The 18,153-nt window shown below is 44.1% G+C and overlaps 1 protein-coding gene across 1 annotated transcript in view; it reads right to left on the reverse strand.

Moving 5' to 3' along the window:
* VWF (von Willebrand factor) overlaps nt 1-18,153 on the reverse strand; it is a 234,618-nt gene that overhangs the window by 85,967 nt on the left and 130,498 nt on the right. The window contains exons 31-32 of the mRNA XM_048823921.2: nt 8,641-8,784; nt 7,557-7,721 (exon numbers count right to left, since the gene is read on the reverse strand). Of these exons, the coding sequence (XP_048679878.2) occupies nt 7,557-7,721; nt 8,641-8,784 (309 nt within the window). The remainder of the gene's footprint in view (nt 1-7,556; nt 7,722-8,640; nt 8,785-18,153) is intronic.

The following is an 18,153-nucleotide window of genomic DNA, read 5'->3' on the forward strand; positions in this document are numbered from 1 at the left end:
TCCCACCCCGCCATAAACGTCTCCCCCTTACTCTCACAGATATTGTGGAGCACACAGCAAGCAGTAATAACAGTGGGAATATTGGTTTCGCTGAGGTCTAAGCGAGTCAATAAACTGCGCCAGCGCGCCTTTAAACGTCCAAATGCACATTCTACCACCATTCTGCACTTGCTCAGCCTGTAGTTGAACAGCTCCTGACCACTGTCCAGGCTGCCTGTGTACGGCTTCATGAGCCATGGCATTAAGGGGTAGGCTGGGTCCCCAAGGATACATATAGGCATTTCAACATCCCCAACAGTTATTTTCTGGTCTGGGAATAAAGTCCCTTCCTGCAGCTTTTGAAACAGACCAGAGTTCCTGAAGATGCGAGCATCATGCACCTTTCCCGGCCATCCCACGTTGATGTTGGTGAAACGTCCCTTGTGATCCACCAGAGCTTGCAGCACTATTGAAAAGTACCCCTTGCGGTTTATGTACTCGGCGGCTTGGTGCTCCGGTGCCAAGATAGGGATATGGGTTCCATCTATAGCCCCACCACAGTTAGGGAATCCCATTGCAGCAAAGCCATCCACTATGACCTGCACATTTCCCAGGGTCACTACCCTTGATATCAGCAGATCTTTGATTGCGTGGGCTACTTGCATCACAGCAGCCCCCACAGTAGATTTGCCCACTCCAAATTGATTCCCAACTGACCGGTAGCTGTCTGGCGTTGCAAGCTTCCACAGGGCTATCGCCACTCGCTTCTCAACTGTGAGGGCTGCTCTCATCTTGGTATTCATGCGCTTCAGGACAGGGGAAAGCAAGTCACAAAGTTCCATGAAAGTGCCCTTACGCATGCGAAAGTTTCGTAGCCACTGGGAATCGTCCCAGACCTGCAACACTATGCGGTCCCACCAGTCTGTGCTTGTTTCCCGAGCCCAGAATCGGCGTTCCACAGCATGAACCTGCCCCATTAGCACCATGATGCATGCATTGTCAGGGCCCATGCTTTCAGAGAAATCTGTGTCCATGTCCTGATCACTCACGGGACCGCGCTGACGTCGCCTCCTCGCCCGGTATCGCGTTGCCATGTTCTGGTGCTGCATATACTGCTGAATAATGCGTGTGGTGGTTAATGTGCTCCTAATTGCCAAAGTGAGCTGAGCGGGCTCCATGCTTGCCGTGGTATGGCGTCCGCACAGAAAAAAGGCGCGGAACGATTGTCTGCCGTTGCTCTGACGGAGGGAGGGGCGACTGACGACACGGCTTACAGGGTTGGCTTCAGGGAGCTAAAATCAACAAAGGGGGTGCCTGTACATCAAGGAGTATTTCAGGCAGGACTGCACGGAGGGTTCCAATAAGAAATGGTGCACCTAAGTTATCGTTGTTATTGGAACAAGGAGGTTAGCCTGGCCTCTGATTGATACATGGCTAGATTTACCTCGCTGCACCTTCTCTGTGAGTGACTGCAGTGTGACCTAGAGGAATGAGTCCCCTAGACAGGGGAGGAGGCAAATGAGTACAAAACAAATCTGGTCTATTTCTTGTTTTGACCCACTCCATCTATCTTTTACATCTTTGGCTGGCAGCAGACGGTGCAGAAGGACTGCATGCCATCCACATCTCATGGCTGCTTGGCAGAAGATGGTACAGTACGCCTGCTAGCCATCCCCATCTCTTGCCTGCCTGGCAGAAGATGGTGCAATACGACTGCTAGCAATCCTCATCTCTTGCCTGCCTGGCAGAAGATGGTACAGTACGACTGCTAGCAGTCCGTATCGCCTGCCTGCTCACCATAAGACGGTTCAATAGGACTGACTGCAGGACTAAAGAGAATGACCTGGTCAAGTCACTCCAAATTTAGTCCCTGCGCCCATGTCTGCCCAGGCGCTCCCAGCCGACGCGGCCAGGAGCACCTCGGACACGATGAGGACGACTACCAATCGTATTGCACCGTCTGCTGCCAGAAGGCAAGGGGTTGCTGCTACTGTGCAGCAAAGCCGTACCGCGTCTGCCAGCACCCAGGAGACATAGGGTGACGGTTACCTGAGCGGGCTCCATGCTTGCTGTGGTATGGCGTCTGCACAGGTAACTCAGGAAAAAAGGCGCGAAATGATTGTCTGCCCTTGCTTTCACGGAGGGAGGGAGGGAACGGGGGCCTGACGACACGTACCCAGAACCACCCGCGACAATGTTTTAGCCCCATCAGAGCGCTCCATTGTGACTGCTCTGGACAGCACTCTCAGATGCCCGATTGTTTGCCATTGCTCTGACGCTGGGAGGGGCGCTTACAGGGTTGGCTTCAGGGAGCTAAAATCAACAAAGGGGGTGGCTTTACATCAAGGAGTATTTCAGGCAGGACTTCACAGAGGGTTCCAATAAGAAATGGTGCACCTAAGTTATTGTCCTTATTGGAGCAAGAAGGTTAGCCTGGCCTCTGATTGATACATGGCTAGATTTACCTCGCTGCATCTTGACTGCAGTGTGATCTAGAAGAATGAGTCCCCTAGACAGGGGAGGGGGGGGAAGCAAATGAGTACAAAACAAATCTGGTCTATTTCTTGTTTTGACCCACTCCATCTATCTTTTACATCTTTGGCTGGCAGCAGACGGACTGCATGCCATCCACATCTCATGACTGCTCGGCAGAAGATGGTACAGCACGACTGCTAGCAGTCCGTATCGCCTGCCCGCTCACCATAAGACGGTTCAATAGGACTGACTGCAGGACTAAAGAGAATGACCTGGTCAAGTCACTCCAAATTTAGTCCCTGTGCCCATGTCTGCCCAGGCGCTCCTGATCGACCTCACAGAGGCGACCAGGAGCACCTCAGACATGACGATGACGGCTACCAGTCGTACTGTACCGTCTGCTGCCACAAGGCAAGGGGTTGCTGCTACTGTGTAGCAATGCCGTACCGCGTCTGCCAGCACCCAGGAGACATAGGGTGACGGTTACCTGAGCGGGCTCCATGCTTGCCATGGTATGGCGTCTGCACAGGTAACTCAGGAAAAAAGGCGCGAAATGATTGTCTGCCCTTGCTTTCACGGGGGGAGGGAGGGAACGGGAGGCTGACGATATGTACCCAGAACCACCCGCGACAATGTTTTAGCCCCATCAGGCATTGGGATCTCAACCCAGAATTCCAATGGGCAGCGGAGACTGCGGGAACTGTGGGATAGCTACCCACAGTGCAACGCTCCGGAAGTCGACGCTTGCCTCGGTACTGTGGAAGCGCTCCGCCGAGTTAATGCACTTAATGCACTTAGAGCATTTACTGTGGGGACACACACACTCGAATTTATAAAACCGATTTCTAAAAAACCGACTTCTATAAATTCGACCTTATTCCGTAGTGTAGACATACCCTCAGAAGCACCGGGCACTGGCCACTGTCAGAAGACAGGATACTGGGCTAGATGGACCTTTGGTCTGACCCAATAGGGCTGTTCTTACGTTATGTTCTTACAAGAGGAGATCACAGAATAGACAAAGCCAGGTTACTAGTCGCATCAACTCACATTCACACAGTGTCTTTAATCCCAAAGCACTTTACAAACAATCTGCATGTATAGCAGTTACCAGTTAGGCTGCAATCCTGCAATGAGCACTGAATGGGAACAAAGGTCTGCCTATGTGGAGTTCAACACAAGATCAGGGCCTTAGATTGTATGTTCCTTTGGGTAGGGTCCATGCCAGCTTCTGCACCTCATATACACTTGACCACACTCTCAGTGATTAAAGTGTGATAATATAGTATATGGTATATTTACCAAAGAGAGACAAGTAAAGAGCATGGCCCCAAGTCAGCAAAGTACTTAAGCATGCAACTAACTTTAAGCATGCAAGTAGTTCCATTGATTTCAATGAGAATATGCTTAAATTTAGGCATACTCTGTTCTGATACTATGGTGATGGGCAGCAATATAAAATCCTAAAACAGATATTCTTAAAGTACCTTATTCAACTGGAGTCTCTACATGCATGTGTACAAACACAATGAAACAAGGAGAATATATTAATATAGGACTCATGGATTTCTAGATCACCCGGACAGAAAGGAATACTGTGATCATCTCATTTGACCTCCTGTATAAAACAAAAAGAAAAGGAGTACTTGTGGCACCTTAGAGACTAACCAATTTATTTGAGCATGAGCTTTCATGAGCTACAGCTCACTTCATCGGATGCATCCGATGAAGTGAACTGTAGCTCACGAAAGCTCATGCTCAGATAAATTGGTTAGTCTCTAAGGTGCCACAAGTACTCCTTTTCTTTTTGCAAATACAGACTAACACGGCTGTTACTCTGAAACCTGTATAAAACAAGTCATCAGAATTCCTTGTATTAATTTCTGTTAATTAATGGGATATTGTGGCATAATGGTTTGGTTGGCATGTGTTTGGGATGTCCCCATTCCTCACGAGTAGCAAACCTTTCATACCATATTACACTACTCCAGGATATATCACCTATACGTCTCATATTTTACAGGAGCAGTATTGTATTTTGCAAATGTTTGAGAAAGCTTTTAAATTTTTTTGACCAGTATTGTTAATGGTATGCTTCCACCTGTAATGCCAGGCTCTCTTAGTACAATTATTCCAGGAAGGGGTAACTTATTTACTTTAAGAAACTTCTAAAAAAGATAACTTTTCTGTTCAGAACAGTGGCACACTTTTAAGGTCTAACATCTCAGTATCTACCACCGATAAAAGCAAGAGCCAAATTGTTCAGACTTAGGCGCCTGACTTTAGGCATCCAAGCTTGAGCCTTTAGTCCAAATGCCTTGACCCAATGGAAGGGGGAGATACCAGCTATATAATGGTGTAAAGTTCCTGTTTCCAGTCCTTATAGGTCACATAAATTGCAATAAGAAAATGGTCACTGGTTTCTGCTTCCTGTTTCCCATCCTGGGCCTTGAAGGGAAGCAATTTTGGGAAAGAAATCCCACATTCTATATGGGTGGGGGGGAGGAAATGTGTCTTTGAAAGCTCATTGTCTAACAAGAAAACAGCAGCTACTTGAGTGATTTTAAAATGTCAGGTGTCCTCTCAGTGGAGATTGATTACATATTTATACGCCAGATCCTGTCCCCTCCCCCAAACACACCTGATTTACATGTAGCAGTACTTTACGCTGCAAATATCCCATTAATTTCTATGGGACTTCTCACGCGGTAAAGTACTATTCAGCAAGGGTAAAGCTGGCAAATGTTTCTACAACACCTAGCACAACTGGGGCCTGGTCCATGACTGGGGAACTTATGTGCTACCACAATTCAAATAAATACCAATAATAATATGGTCCTATATAATGACTGACTTGGAGCAATAGTAGTAAAATATTGCCCAGAAATAAAAACAGTTCCTGAGAATGTGGCAAAATAAACACAGATGAATTAACTATGTTTTACACAGTGACTTTTTTCTGGTTGTGTTCCTGGATAAAGTCCTTATTTGGTTTATTGCCCAGTTTTAATGATCTGAAATCTTTATGGATATATAGCCCTCAGTGCATAAACCTGTGCAGAAAATGTACATTCTGGAATCCTCATTCACAAAGGGCCTGATTCTGCCTCCTTTTCTTAAGTTCCAGAATACCCCACTCTGATAGTACTTCGATTGACATCAGTGGGACTACTGACACAACATGGCATTATTCTAGGCGAGTACGGGTGGTGTAATTAGGCCCCACAATTATACGGACTTGGATTTCTGCACAGAAGCTGTAGGTACAGAAGTTCTGATCTTTGTAACTTTAGTATACAAACATGGCTTGCTGCATCAGCGCTCCCTGCCATGCCCTCTTGCTAGAGGCAAAGGCTCACCATAGCAGGAGATATCAGACCAGGTAGCCACCTCTTCCCCTTAGCAGGGGGACAGTCATTAAAAGAGCCTGTTTACTCTTCCATGAAACTAAGGCCTAGTCTTCACTTAAAACTTAGGTTGACATAGCTATGGCATTCAGGGGTGTGAAAAATCCACACCCCAGAGCACCACAGCTATGCTGACCTAACGCCCGGTGTAAGTGCAGCAAGGTCAATTAAAGAATGCTTCCATCAGCCTAGATATTGCTGCTTGGAGAATGTGGGGATGGAAAAATCCCTGCCATTGCTGTAGTCTGGTCTACGCTACGGTGTTCTAGTGACATAGCTATGCCAGTGTAGTTCCCGTAGCATACACACGCCCTCAGGAAACCCAGCTGCTTTGTTGCTCGGTCTGTTTGAAGGCAGAGTAGGACAGCTACTGAAGTCTGTTTTCCTCTAAAATGTACTATTATTATCTGTTTAGAAGAAGAATAACACAGGCCTAACTGTCCTCATGAAACCAATTCTTAAGCTATCAACTGGGTTAAAAATGCAAAGAGAATGTGTATACACCTGCACATACGTGCGCATACACCCACACGCGCAGGCTGCCTTACTCTGCCAGTTTTGTCTAATACCACTGCTATTACCACTACCACCACCGAACTTTATATATTGCTTTTCATCCATGGAGCTTGTAGCACTCTTCACAAGAGGTCAGTGTCATTAGTCCCATTTTACAGAAGGGTAAACAGAGTCGGAGCGAGGGTTAGTGATTTGCCCAAAGTCACCCAAGTTGCCTCAGTACAATGTGAAATTTTCCTATACTGAAAATACATATGGTGAAATCCTGGCTCCGGTGAAGTCAATAGCAAAACTCCTATTGCCTTTAATGGGGCCAAGATTCCACCCACAGAGAATAGTACAAGTACTGAGGTAATCTTGTCTACAGCAACTGGAAAGTTTTTGAGGGTGACCAATATATAAAGGCTTCACTTTGCCAGTCCCAGGAGCATAACACAGCAGGTCTTTAACATAGCAATGTATGTTATGGCAACGTACAACTATAGTTGAGGATAGAAAGTGATACGAATGAAATCAAAATCTGAAATGACAGGGGAATTTAATTAGGCAGAACGAGTAAGTCAGATTTGACCATTAGATCACAGCTAAGAATGAAAAAAGTTCTGAGGGATTTTCAATGACCCCAAGTGATTAAAACTTTGGTTTTACATCTCACCCTAAAGCTGGCAACCCCACTAACAAACTGCCCCCTAACACCATGCTTGGGCTATTTTTCTTCAGTAGGGAAGCAATGTCCCATGGAGAGTCATCAATGCCAGCCACTATAGCTGTGGCTTTTCTTGGTGGTCTTTCATCCAAGTAGTGATACATCCTGTGTATTGATAAGATCCACAGCTGAAAGGGACAGGCCTAAAGTTAAAAATGCTCTCTGAAAGCTGATGAAGTGGAATAGTAATTAGTACTATACTGGAAACATGCGGAGTCAGTCACCGTACTAAGTGACTCTGGCTGTGCAGATGAAAACTCATGTAGCATGTCCATGAAACACCGCCTGACTAGGTATCATTTGGCTGACATTTGGAAATGAGAAAATTGATGGGCTTTTGTCTGAAATTAACTAAAGATTAAGGTAATGAAAGGAGTAGGAAAATACTTCTGTATATTGTACAATGTACATTGTCTTAGTCATTTCTGGTGGTTGTTTTTCTGGCTCCGGTTATAAAACTACATGAAACTTACCCATGCACAGTTTGTTGACAAACGCATCATCCAAGGTGACCATGTCGGGAAGGTCTTCAAATCGTCTTAGCTTCATGATCCTGTCAACATCAGATTGCCCAGCTAGTGTCCTCAGCTGCTGTTCATCGTATCTATCTCCAACTCCAATTGGGAACAATGACACCCCTGGGAAATGGGAAGCAGGTTTTAAAAGTGTAATGGAAAAGAAGGGAGCCTCCTTGCTTTTGATTTGCACCTTCGAGTAGAATTCTAACAGTTAGTTTCAAGTATTATTCATATTATTCCCTCCTTATAGGCTGAAGGCAATTCAGCACAGATATTACTATGTTCTAAATCACTGTAATAGTTATTTTGAGACTTATAATTACAATAACCACTAAAAGACCATGCAAGGTCAACATGAAGAAGCTGGAGACTTTCAGAAAATGTTTAAAAGAACTAAAGCTTTGATCATTGGGGGCATGTGGTTTTCTTTGTTTCAACCCATTTAATTAAAAATAACTACACTGAGCATTTAGATCATGTTTTACATCAGTAGATTATAAAGTAATTTGTAAAGAAGGGTGTTGTTATTTCCATTTTACAGGTGAGGAAACTCAGATACAGAGAGGTGAAGTGCCTACGGTCACACAAGTTATAAAGCCCCATACAGTATATATTGGCACACTTACAGGGTGTATAAGTTATGGCAGAATTTGACCTACTGTTTCTTACTCTGTTTATGAACCTTACAAGAACTATCTCAATGTAAAAGGGTCTACATTTATGACCTTTAAATATCACCACTGTAATCCAGTGGAATTCACAATGGCACTGAGAGAGTGAAAGGCTGTAAATGAAGCGAGGCCTATGTTTGCTAGGCTGTCAAATAACAGGTCTGCAGGTTTGCAGTTCCCCAAGTTTAGGGGCATCTGGATCTGGAGATTTTGTTAAGACCCATCTCTACCAAATAGTAAACAATCACATTCAATCACCGCACTCATAACATCATGCCAATATTTGGATTTCTTTACTCTCCATCCTAGCTTATTACTTAAAAAAGTAAGCGAATCACTAAAAATAGTGGAAAAGTGATAAAATTTACTGTTGATGCTTGCAGAATATGCAGCAAAGTCCACTGGATCCTCTGATTTCTCTGATACAATAATCACTGCTATCTTTGATGCATTGGGTCTTCCTCCGTGGGCTTCAGACATAGCATGCAGAACGGCAAAATTTACTGCTTCCCCTAGAAGCAAATTAAAAGATATATGAAAGAAGCAATAAATCACTTTCAAAAAGGCTGTAAAAATAAAGCCTCAGTAGTGGATGATGGAGAGGGGAAATGCTCTTGTCCAAAGCATTTTTAAAAAGTCTCTTTTTTACCATCCTATAAAGTCTCTGTCAGCTTTAAAATCTCACTGATACGGCTAATACCTCCCTATACTGAAGGTCTCTCCTAGCTTCACATAGTCTGAAATAATGGGTGTTTTACTGCCCTTCCCCTGGCTTAACCACTGGTGTAAAGCCATGTATTTTGCCTTGAGGATCACCTTGTCTGGGAGTATTACCATGCCATTGGTTTGGTAGAAGAAAGGAAAGAGGAGGTACTCAAGAGGAACATGTCTTTTATAACCCATCTATTTTTCCTTTCTGTGAAGAAACAGTGACATCCAGTGGACAATTATATACGCCAAAATTATAATCACCAGGGTATACTGTACTGTATTTGTCACCTGCACCGTTCGCAGAAAAGATCTAGTGTGTTCCTGGTTTGGTTAACTTTTGCTATAACTGCAAGGAAGTATATTTTGCCTGATTTCTACCTGCAATTTCTCTGAAATCTGGACGTTTCAGACTAATCTGGACTATAGCCAAACAACTGCTGCAAAAAAGGATTCATAGAATTCTGCTCAAATGAAAATCACAAATTGGCTTATCTATGAACATTCACTCAGGTAACATTTTGTTCACAATAATGACCTCAGAAAGTATTGCAAATACTTGTACTTAGATATATGTTTGTAGGGAGTATTCTCTTTGGAAATGATCATATGCAGCTTTCTTGAAAGCTCTTTTGGGACTAGAGTGACCAGACAGCAAGTGTGAAAAATCGGGACGCTTTGATTTTCTAGTTGCTTATATAAGGCAAAGCCCTTTATATCGGGATGTCTGGTCACCCTATTTGGGAGTCACCAGTTCAGGGAGCAGAAATTATACCATGTGACATATAGTGTTTATACAAGGTGAATAGTGGATTAAGAATAATCAATACTTGAAACTACAGTTGCGGGGACTTGTTTATGAGCAGTCCCCGAGGCAGAAAATATTTTTGCGTAAGCATTCACTGAATAATTTTGAATAACAAACACATTCATAAAATATGGGAAGCCTGGTCGCATATAATCCACCAAGAGAACACCAAAACAGCTCTCATGCTTAAACTCTTTTGATTTAATGGCCTCTGCATCATGCCCCCCACAACTGCTTCATTAGCGGAGACAGAGCTCCTTTTCTCAAATTACTGAAAGCAACGGCAGCAACTAAGAAGCCCACTCAGCATATTGGTTATTGCTAGCCTGGCAGCAGCAGGTGAAAACTCTCCAAAGCTACAGAGTAGGAAATCATGCTTTCGAGAAGTCTTTGGTCCTAAGAAGCGTTAGGCTTCATATATGTGCATGGAGAGTTCTAAGATGTTAAGCTGAACTTTCTCACCTCTCATCTCACAGCCCTGCTTCAGGAGGCTCTTCTCTTTCCCAAAACAAGGTGTCGTCTACCCACCTGATTCTCCAAGATCCCCTACTCCCTAGACAACTTACAGCCTCCCTGCCCCCCTTATCTCAGCTATTGGCCCTCATCTCCCATGTTACCAGCAATGTGTTATTCCTTCCCCACCAAGGCTTGGCACCCAACAAACACTGCCTCTCCACATTGGTACATGGCCTGCCAGAAGAGCTGAGACCCACCAGCAAAGGCAGGCAAATCCAGTCAGATTTAAGACAGTCATGAGTACCAAAGTGGCCATACCTTACAGTGACCAGAAACCTCCTTCCTCCTGGCACAGTGACCTCTGACCCTGCAATCTGCAATCTTCTGACCCTTGAAAACTGGCCAGTCCCCAAGTATAAGCCAGAGTCCTATGCATATCTGAAGCACCAGCTTAACCACAATCTCTACCATATATGCTTTTGCTTTCTAGTAACTACCATAGCTAGGCCGGGAGGAAGGTAGAAACAGAACATGGCAAGTTATTTATAACTAATGGATATAACAAAATATAAGGACAGAATTAACATGAACCTTTCTCAGAGTAGCAGCTGTGTTAGTCTGTATCCGCAAAAAGAACAGGAGTACTTGGGGCACCTTAGAGACTAACAAATTTATAAGAGCATAAGCTTTCGTGGGCTACAGCCCACTTCATCGGATGCATAGAATGGAACATATAGTAAGAAGAAACATATATACATACAGATAAGTTGGAAGTTGCCATACAAACTGTGAGAGGCTAATTAGTTAAGATGAGCTACTATCAGCAGGAGAAAAAAACTTTTGTAGTGATAATCAAGATGGCCCATTTAGACAGTTGACAAGAAGGTGTGAGGATACTTAACTTTAGGGAAATAGATTCAATATGTGTAAATGACCCAGCCACTCCCAGTCTCTGTTCAAACCCAAGTTAATGGTATCTAGTTTGAGTATTAATTCAAGCTCAGCAGTTTCTCGTTGGAGTCTGTTTTAGAAGCTTTTCTGTTACAAAATTGCCACCCTTAAATCTTTTACTGAGTGGCCAGAGAGGTTGAAGTGTTCTCCTACCAGTTTTTGAATGTTATGATTCCTGATGTCAGATTTGTGTCCATTTATTCTTTTACATAGAGACTGTCGAGTTAGCTCTTGAAGAATTCCACCATGATTTCAACAATTTCCGTCCCACCATCAATCTCAGCCTAGACTAATCCACACAAGCGGTCCATTTCCTGGACACTACTGTACTAATAAGCGATGGTCACATAAACACCACCCTATACCGGAAACCTACTAACCGCTATATTTACCTACATGCTTCCAGCTTCCATCCAGGACACACCACATGATCCATTGTCTACAGCCAAGCTCTACGATACAACCGCATTTGCTCCAACCCCTCAGACAGAGACAAACACCTACAAGATCTCTATCAAGCATTCTTACAACTACAATACCCACCTGCTGAAGTGAAAAAACAGATGGACAGAGCCAGAAGAGTACCCAGAAGTCACCTACTACAGGACAGGCCCAACAAAGAAAATAACAGAACGCCACTAGCCATCACCTTCAGCCCCCAACTAAAACCTCTCCAGCACATCATCAAAGATTTACAACCTATCCCGAAAAATTATCCCTCACTCTCACAGATCTTGGGAGACAGACCAGTCCTCGCTTACAGACAGCCCCCCAACCTGAAGCAAATATTCTCCAGCAACAACACACCACACAACAAAAACACTAACCCAGGAACCTATCCTTGCAACAAAGCCCAGTGCCAACTCTGTCTACATATTTATTCAAGTGACACCATCATAGGACCTAATCCCATTAGCCACGCCATCAGGGGCTCGTTCACCTGCACATCTACCAATGTGATATATGCCATCATGTGCCAGCAATGCCCCTCTGCCAAGTACATTGGCCAAACCAGACAGACAGTGTCTACTCAAAAGAATAAATGGATAGAAATCTGACATCAGGAATCATAACATTCAAAAACTGGTAGGAGAACACTTCAACCTCTCTGGCCACTCAGTAAAAGATTTAAGGGTGGCAATTTTGTAACAGAAAAGCTTCTAAAACAGACTCCAACGGGAAACTGCTGAGCTTGAATTAATACGCAAACTAGATACCATTAACCTGAGTTTGAATAGAGACTGGGAGTGGCTGGGTCATTTATACATATTGAATCTATTTTCCTAAAGTTAAGTATCCTCACACCTTCTTGTCAACTGTCTAACTGGGCCATCTTGATTATCACTACAAAAGTTTTTTTCTCCTCTGATAATAGCTCATCTTAACTAATTAGCCTCTCACAGTTTGTATGGCAACTTCCAACTTATCTGTATGTATATATATTTCTTCTTACTATATGTTCCATTCTATGCATCCGATGAAGTGGGCTGTAGCCCACGGAAGCTTATGCTCTAATAAATTTGTTAGTCCATAAGGTGCCACAACTACTCCTCTTCTTTTTATGAACATTTCTGTTTCCATCCCTCAGAGTCCTCCTTGCTGCTTAATAACCCTGAAGATTCATTTATTTTGACCTGTCTCTGATAAAACACTCCTCTACTCATTCTCAAAGCAAGCCATCTTCCAGGCAGATGAAACAATAAACTGGGGGGGGGGACCCACCAACCTCTTGGTTGTTCTATGAAAGACTTTTTGGTTTCTGTTTCCTTTGTTTTATATATAAGAAAATTGAGTTTTCCACAGATTTATTTCAATGGAAAAAAAACCCAGATAGTTACAAGATATAACACAATAAAAAATCCTTTTCAGTTTACCAAAATTTCTGTGGATATTCCCCACCCTGCTCCTTTCTGGACCGCATCTAGAGAAGGGAACCAGGTATAAAGTAGATGTAAGCGAGAAATACCAGTCACAAAGCACGTGGGCTAGCCCAGAGATCAGAGACCGATTTTTTGCATAGTACCTGTGTTGACACCAACCATTGAACCAGCAGCCAGCATTTCTGAATGTTGTTTTAAGGTGCATTAGAATGGGGCAACAACCCTGCATTTTCAGATCCATGAAGGACATTTTATATGTTCACATTAAAATAACAAACACAAAGTACTGTGGTAAATCAAGGCTTAGACACTTCAGTGATGGGCACTATAGAAAACCCTAAGCTGAATAGAAATCATCCTAACTACTCTTGCCTAGGAAAGCCAAGAAATGTTTTTCTTTAAAGAAAATATGGGAATGACCAAATATATACTATTTATTAATGACATCAGGTATAATCCTAGCTCCACTGAAGTCAATGGGAAGTCAATTGCTCATAGTCAAGGGATTTCACTCATACTGTTTTTCTTCTCTGGGGAAACAAAACAAAACACAGCATTTTACTTGCATGTTCCCTAGGCCCAGACTAGTAGACAACACATTGCCAGAAGTTGACCATTATTGTAAGTTATCCTAGACCTGTTACTAAATATATGGTTTCTTATTTGAAATGGTTCTTGTTTCCTACGAATATATAAATATCAAAAATGACTTCAATAACGGTATGTATTTTTGGTACTAGACACGCAGCCTATGAAAAATAGATGTGAAAGTCTTCAGTGCTAAAGGCCTTCATTACATACTGCAGGGAGGTTGAGGGGGGAAGCAGCATGTAACACTTACACAACATAAAAAAAATAGCCATAGAGGACTGTGATGGGGTAAGCACAGAATACTCCTGCACTACAGGTGTTACAGCATGCGTCTCCACTGCCTCTGGAGGCAATAAGCCCACTTCTGGCCTCTGCAGGCATAATGGCCAACATGTTAAACATATGGAGACCTAAATTTGGGCTTCTAAATTCTCAACTATAAGATCTGATTTTCAAAAGTGCTCAGTTAGCTCCCAGAAACTTTTTCACTGAAGTCAATGGAAGCTACTGGGTACTCAGCATCTTTGAAAATGATCCCACTTAGGCGTGGTCTACACTACAAAGTCAGGTTTCAGAGTAACAGCCGGGTTAGTCTGTATTCGCAAAAAGAACAGGAGTACTTGTGGCACCTTAGAGACTAACCAATTTATTTGAACATAAGCTTTCGTGAGCTACAGCTACACCTCTCTAAGGTGCCACAAGTACTCCTGTACTACAAAGTCAGGTCGACATACAGTCGTCTTGCTTCGATCTATGTGCGCACGTGTCTACGCTCAGGCCAGGTCTACGCTACCAACTGTGACCAACAAAAGTTATGTACAGTACAGCTACCAAAGTTCGTATATTGCCTGGGGGCCTGCATGCTTGGCTGCTTGTACGAACACTACACATGTTCACCAGGAGTGCATGTGTCAATGTAACATGCAGTGCACCACAGGCAAGTAAGCCCACTGTGCCACATGCTGCCATCCAGCACAATGCATTTTGGGAAAATGTTGCAAAGTGTTATGGGATAGAAATGACTTGCAGAGGGATCTTAGGGAGCTAAAGTTCCCAGGATGCAACTTTCTCCATCCCATTATGCCACCCATATCCCATAGCTTTCATGCCTTTTGAAAAAAAGTCCCACAAACCTACCTCCGCCATCTCTGACAGAAGCATGGAGCCCAATGAGTCTCCTGTATTTGCAGACCTGCAGGAAGTACCACAAGAACGGGGGACATGATGATTTCTTCAAGGACAGTTTGTTGAGGTACATTGCAAAAAATAATTCATTGTTGTTGGTAGCGTTCACGGAGCTGCTGCAGACAGTCAAACGCTACTTCTGGGCCTGATAAATGAGCACTGACTGGTGGGATCTATTGTAGGTTTGGGATGATGACCTAAGGCTGCGGAATGTGAAAAGCCACTTTCCTGGATCTGTGTCCAAAGCTCGCTCCAGCCCTCCAGCTCAAGAGACATCAGAATGAGAGCTGTACTGACAGTAGAGAAGCAAGTGGCAATCACATTGTGGAAACTTCCAATGCCAGATTTCTACCAGTCAGTGGGAAATCATTTTGGAATTGGAAAATTCACTGTGGAGGCCATTGTCATGCAAGTGTGTATGGCCATTACTTGTCTCTAGCTATGCAGGAGTGTTACTCTTGGCAAAGTGCAGGTCACAGTGGATGGATTTGAAGCAGTGGAGTTCCTGAACTGAGGTGGGGTGATAGCATTCATATATTCATTTAGGCAGCAGCGCACCTTGCCTTAGAATACATCAAGAGAAAGGGCTACTTTTTTATGGTTATGCAAACATTGAAGGTTCACTGGGAGTGCTTCACAGAGATCAGTATGGGCTGGTCAGGGAAGGTACATGACGCTCCCATCTTTAGGAACAAAGGATTGTTCAAAAAGTTGCAAGAGGGGACGTTCTTTTCTGACCAGCAGATCATCATTGGTGATGTTGAAATGGCAATAGTGATTCTAGGGAACCCAGCCTACCCTTTGCTCCTCTTGTCCATGAAGCCATACACTGGCCACCATGACAGCACCCAAGAAAGATTCAAGTACTAGTTCAGCAGGTCCAGAATGAGAGTTGAATGTGCTTTTGATTGAAGGGATTCTTGCTAGGATTCTAGATTGGAACTCATGAGAAAAGTATCCTAATGCTAATAGCTGCCTGTTGTGCCCTGCATAATACATGAGGCAAAGGGGAAAAGCTGCCACTAGGGTGGTGGTAGAGTGGCTGGCTGCTGACTTTGAACAGGAGCTAATACAAGAGTCCAACATGGAGCTCGGTGGTTGAGGGAGGCTTTAAAAAAGCTCGAGTGTTGTCTGGCCCTGGAGCTTTGGATGTTAATAAGAAGAGTGCAGTGCTTGCTGTACAGTTGTAAAAATGACTGGGTATTTTCCTGAAGCTATCAATGCTGTGGGGCTTGGTGTGTATTTACAAGGACTGTTTGCTTTGACTACCCTATGCAGTCTGCCGTTTTTGTTGTGACCTAATAAAGATAATTTGATTCTCCAAAAATAGAACTTTGAGAAGAAAAAACAGGGCAGAAAATCACCATACAAACACCCACAGGCCATGTTATACAAACGTAACAAATTAACAGGGTGAAAATTTAAAATTAGAAAGGATGTAAACATTTATGTCCATGTGAGTGTACAAACTGTAGTCTATTGTGGCTATGCGTACACCAGCCATGCTTCTCACAGGTCAGGGCATGTGAAGCTGTGGTTTTCCTTGTTGTCCCTGGCATGGAGTGACACAGGTAAGGATATGAACTTATGAGGTCATGTGGTATATGTTGGGGGTGGGGGTGCAGGGAACAGCAATAATGAAGTTTACCAGTGACTGCAAAGGGTAGAGTCTGGGATTCTTGGATCTGTAGGTCAACCAGAGTCTGCAGCATTTGGGTTAGCTACCTGAGAAGCCTCATAATGTCCAGGTGTATCTCCCCCTCTTTGTCCTGCTGGGACTCTTAGGCCTTTGTTCCATCTTTTTTTTCCCCTTTCCATGCAGTCGGTCACAATGGCCCTCCAAGCCCTTCGTTCATGGGTCCAATACAAAAGTGGCTTGCAGGAGTTCACAGAACATGTCCTCGCTAGCCCTCTTCTTTCGCCTCCTCATCAGAATTGGGTGTTCCGTGGGCATGGAGGAAGAATCCCTCAAGACTGCAGCAGGAGGAGCTGCTGATAAAAGCTGATAGATATACCACTGGATTTACAGTCACCAGGGAACATGAAAGACAAGTTTCAAAAATCCCCTCCATTATTCCCATAAATATTTGTAATAAGAAATGCTTATTGACATTTCAGCTTTGGAGCACTTCTGCACCACACCACTCTCCAACCCCAGCCATGCTGAGTACAGCCCACCACAGGCAAGTGGGGGAAAGATTTTCTGTTGCATGCGGCTATTGAATTTTAGCCCCTATTCCATGGGTACATTTATAGGGCCATGGCACTGAATAGTGGCACTGTTTTCCACAGGCAGTGGTGATTTTAGCGGATATCTCACTCCAGAGGGTTACAAAGGTATAGAGAGAACACAGCTGCTACTGTGCATCCTGAAATCACCTGAGCCTATATGCCGCTGGCCTGTTTACTGAAGTCATTGCAGAATGATGTGGGAAAGTTTCCTACTGCAGAGAAAGAAATAAAGCTGCCATCCCTAGAAACCTGTGGGAGAGTATTGCACAGTGTCTCCATGAAAGTGTCATCGAGATCTCTCAGCAGATTAAAAGGGACATCGCTAAGTACATGAACAAACTGTTCCACATGCCTAACCCAACAGAGGAATTAAAAGGCGACGCTAGCTCTGTCTGTTCATTGTACCTCTGTCTCTCCTTCTATGGAGCAAAACAGTAAAAAGTTGATATTTCTGTCTTCTTAGCTTGGGGATGGGCCAAATGCCATCTTTAAATGTAAGCACTGTAAGGAAAAATGCATGCACACACGTACCCAGGTTCCCTTCTCCTTCATCAAGCTCATTTGTTCTTGCCTGTGGGACTGGCTACACTGTGGCAGAGTCTCAAAAAGATCCTGGCTCATGGCATTGCTGGAATCTCCCGTTGTGTCTCCTCCTCTGCACACCCTCCTTCTCCTCACTGTTCACAATGTCTTAGGTTCATCCAAGGTATCCACAGTGGTCCGTGGGGCTCTGGCGGGGTCTCTGCCGAGTATGGTATGCAGTTCTTTGTAGAAGCATCAGGTCTGTGACAGCATCAGATCTATTCTTGTCCTCCCTGGTCTCGTGGAATCCCTGGTGACGTTGCTTTGCTTTCATGCAGCACTGCTGCTGATCCCTGTTGCACCCCTTTGGCTGCACACCCCCATCCCGCAATCTGCCCATAAATGTCTACCTTCCTATGGCTGGTCCATAGCTGTGCTTGCACGTGTCTTCTCCCCACAGGCCCAGGAGATCTAATACTTCCTATTGACTCCAGGCAGGAATGCATCTTGTGTGTGGAACCAGAATGGTCAGTTGGGCAGCTGCATAC

This window comes from Caretta caretta, chromosome 1 (genome assembly GCF_965140235.1).
Source record: "Caretta caretta isolate rCarCar2 chromosome 1, rCarCar1.hap1, whole genome shotgun sequence".
Taxonomy (NCBI): Eukaryota; Metazoa; Chordata; order Testudines; family Cheloniidae; genus Caretta; species Caretta caretta.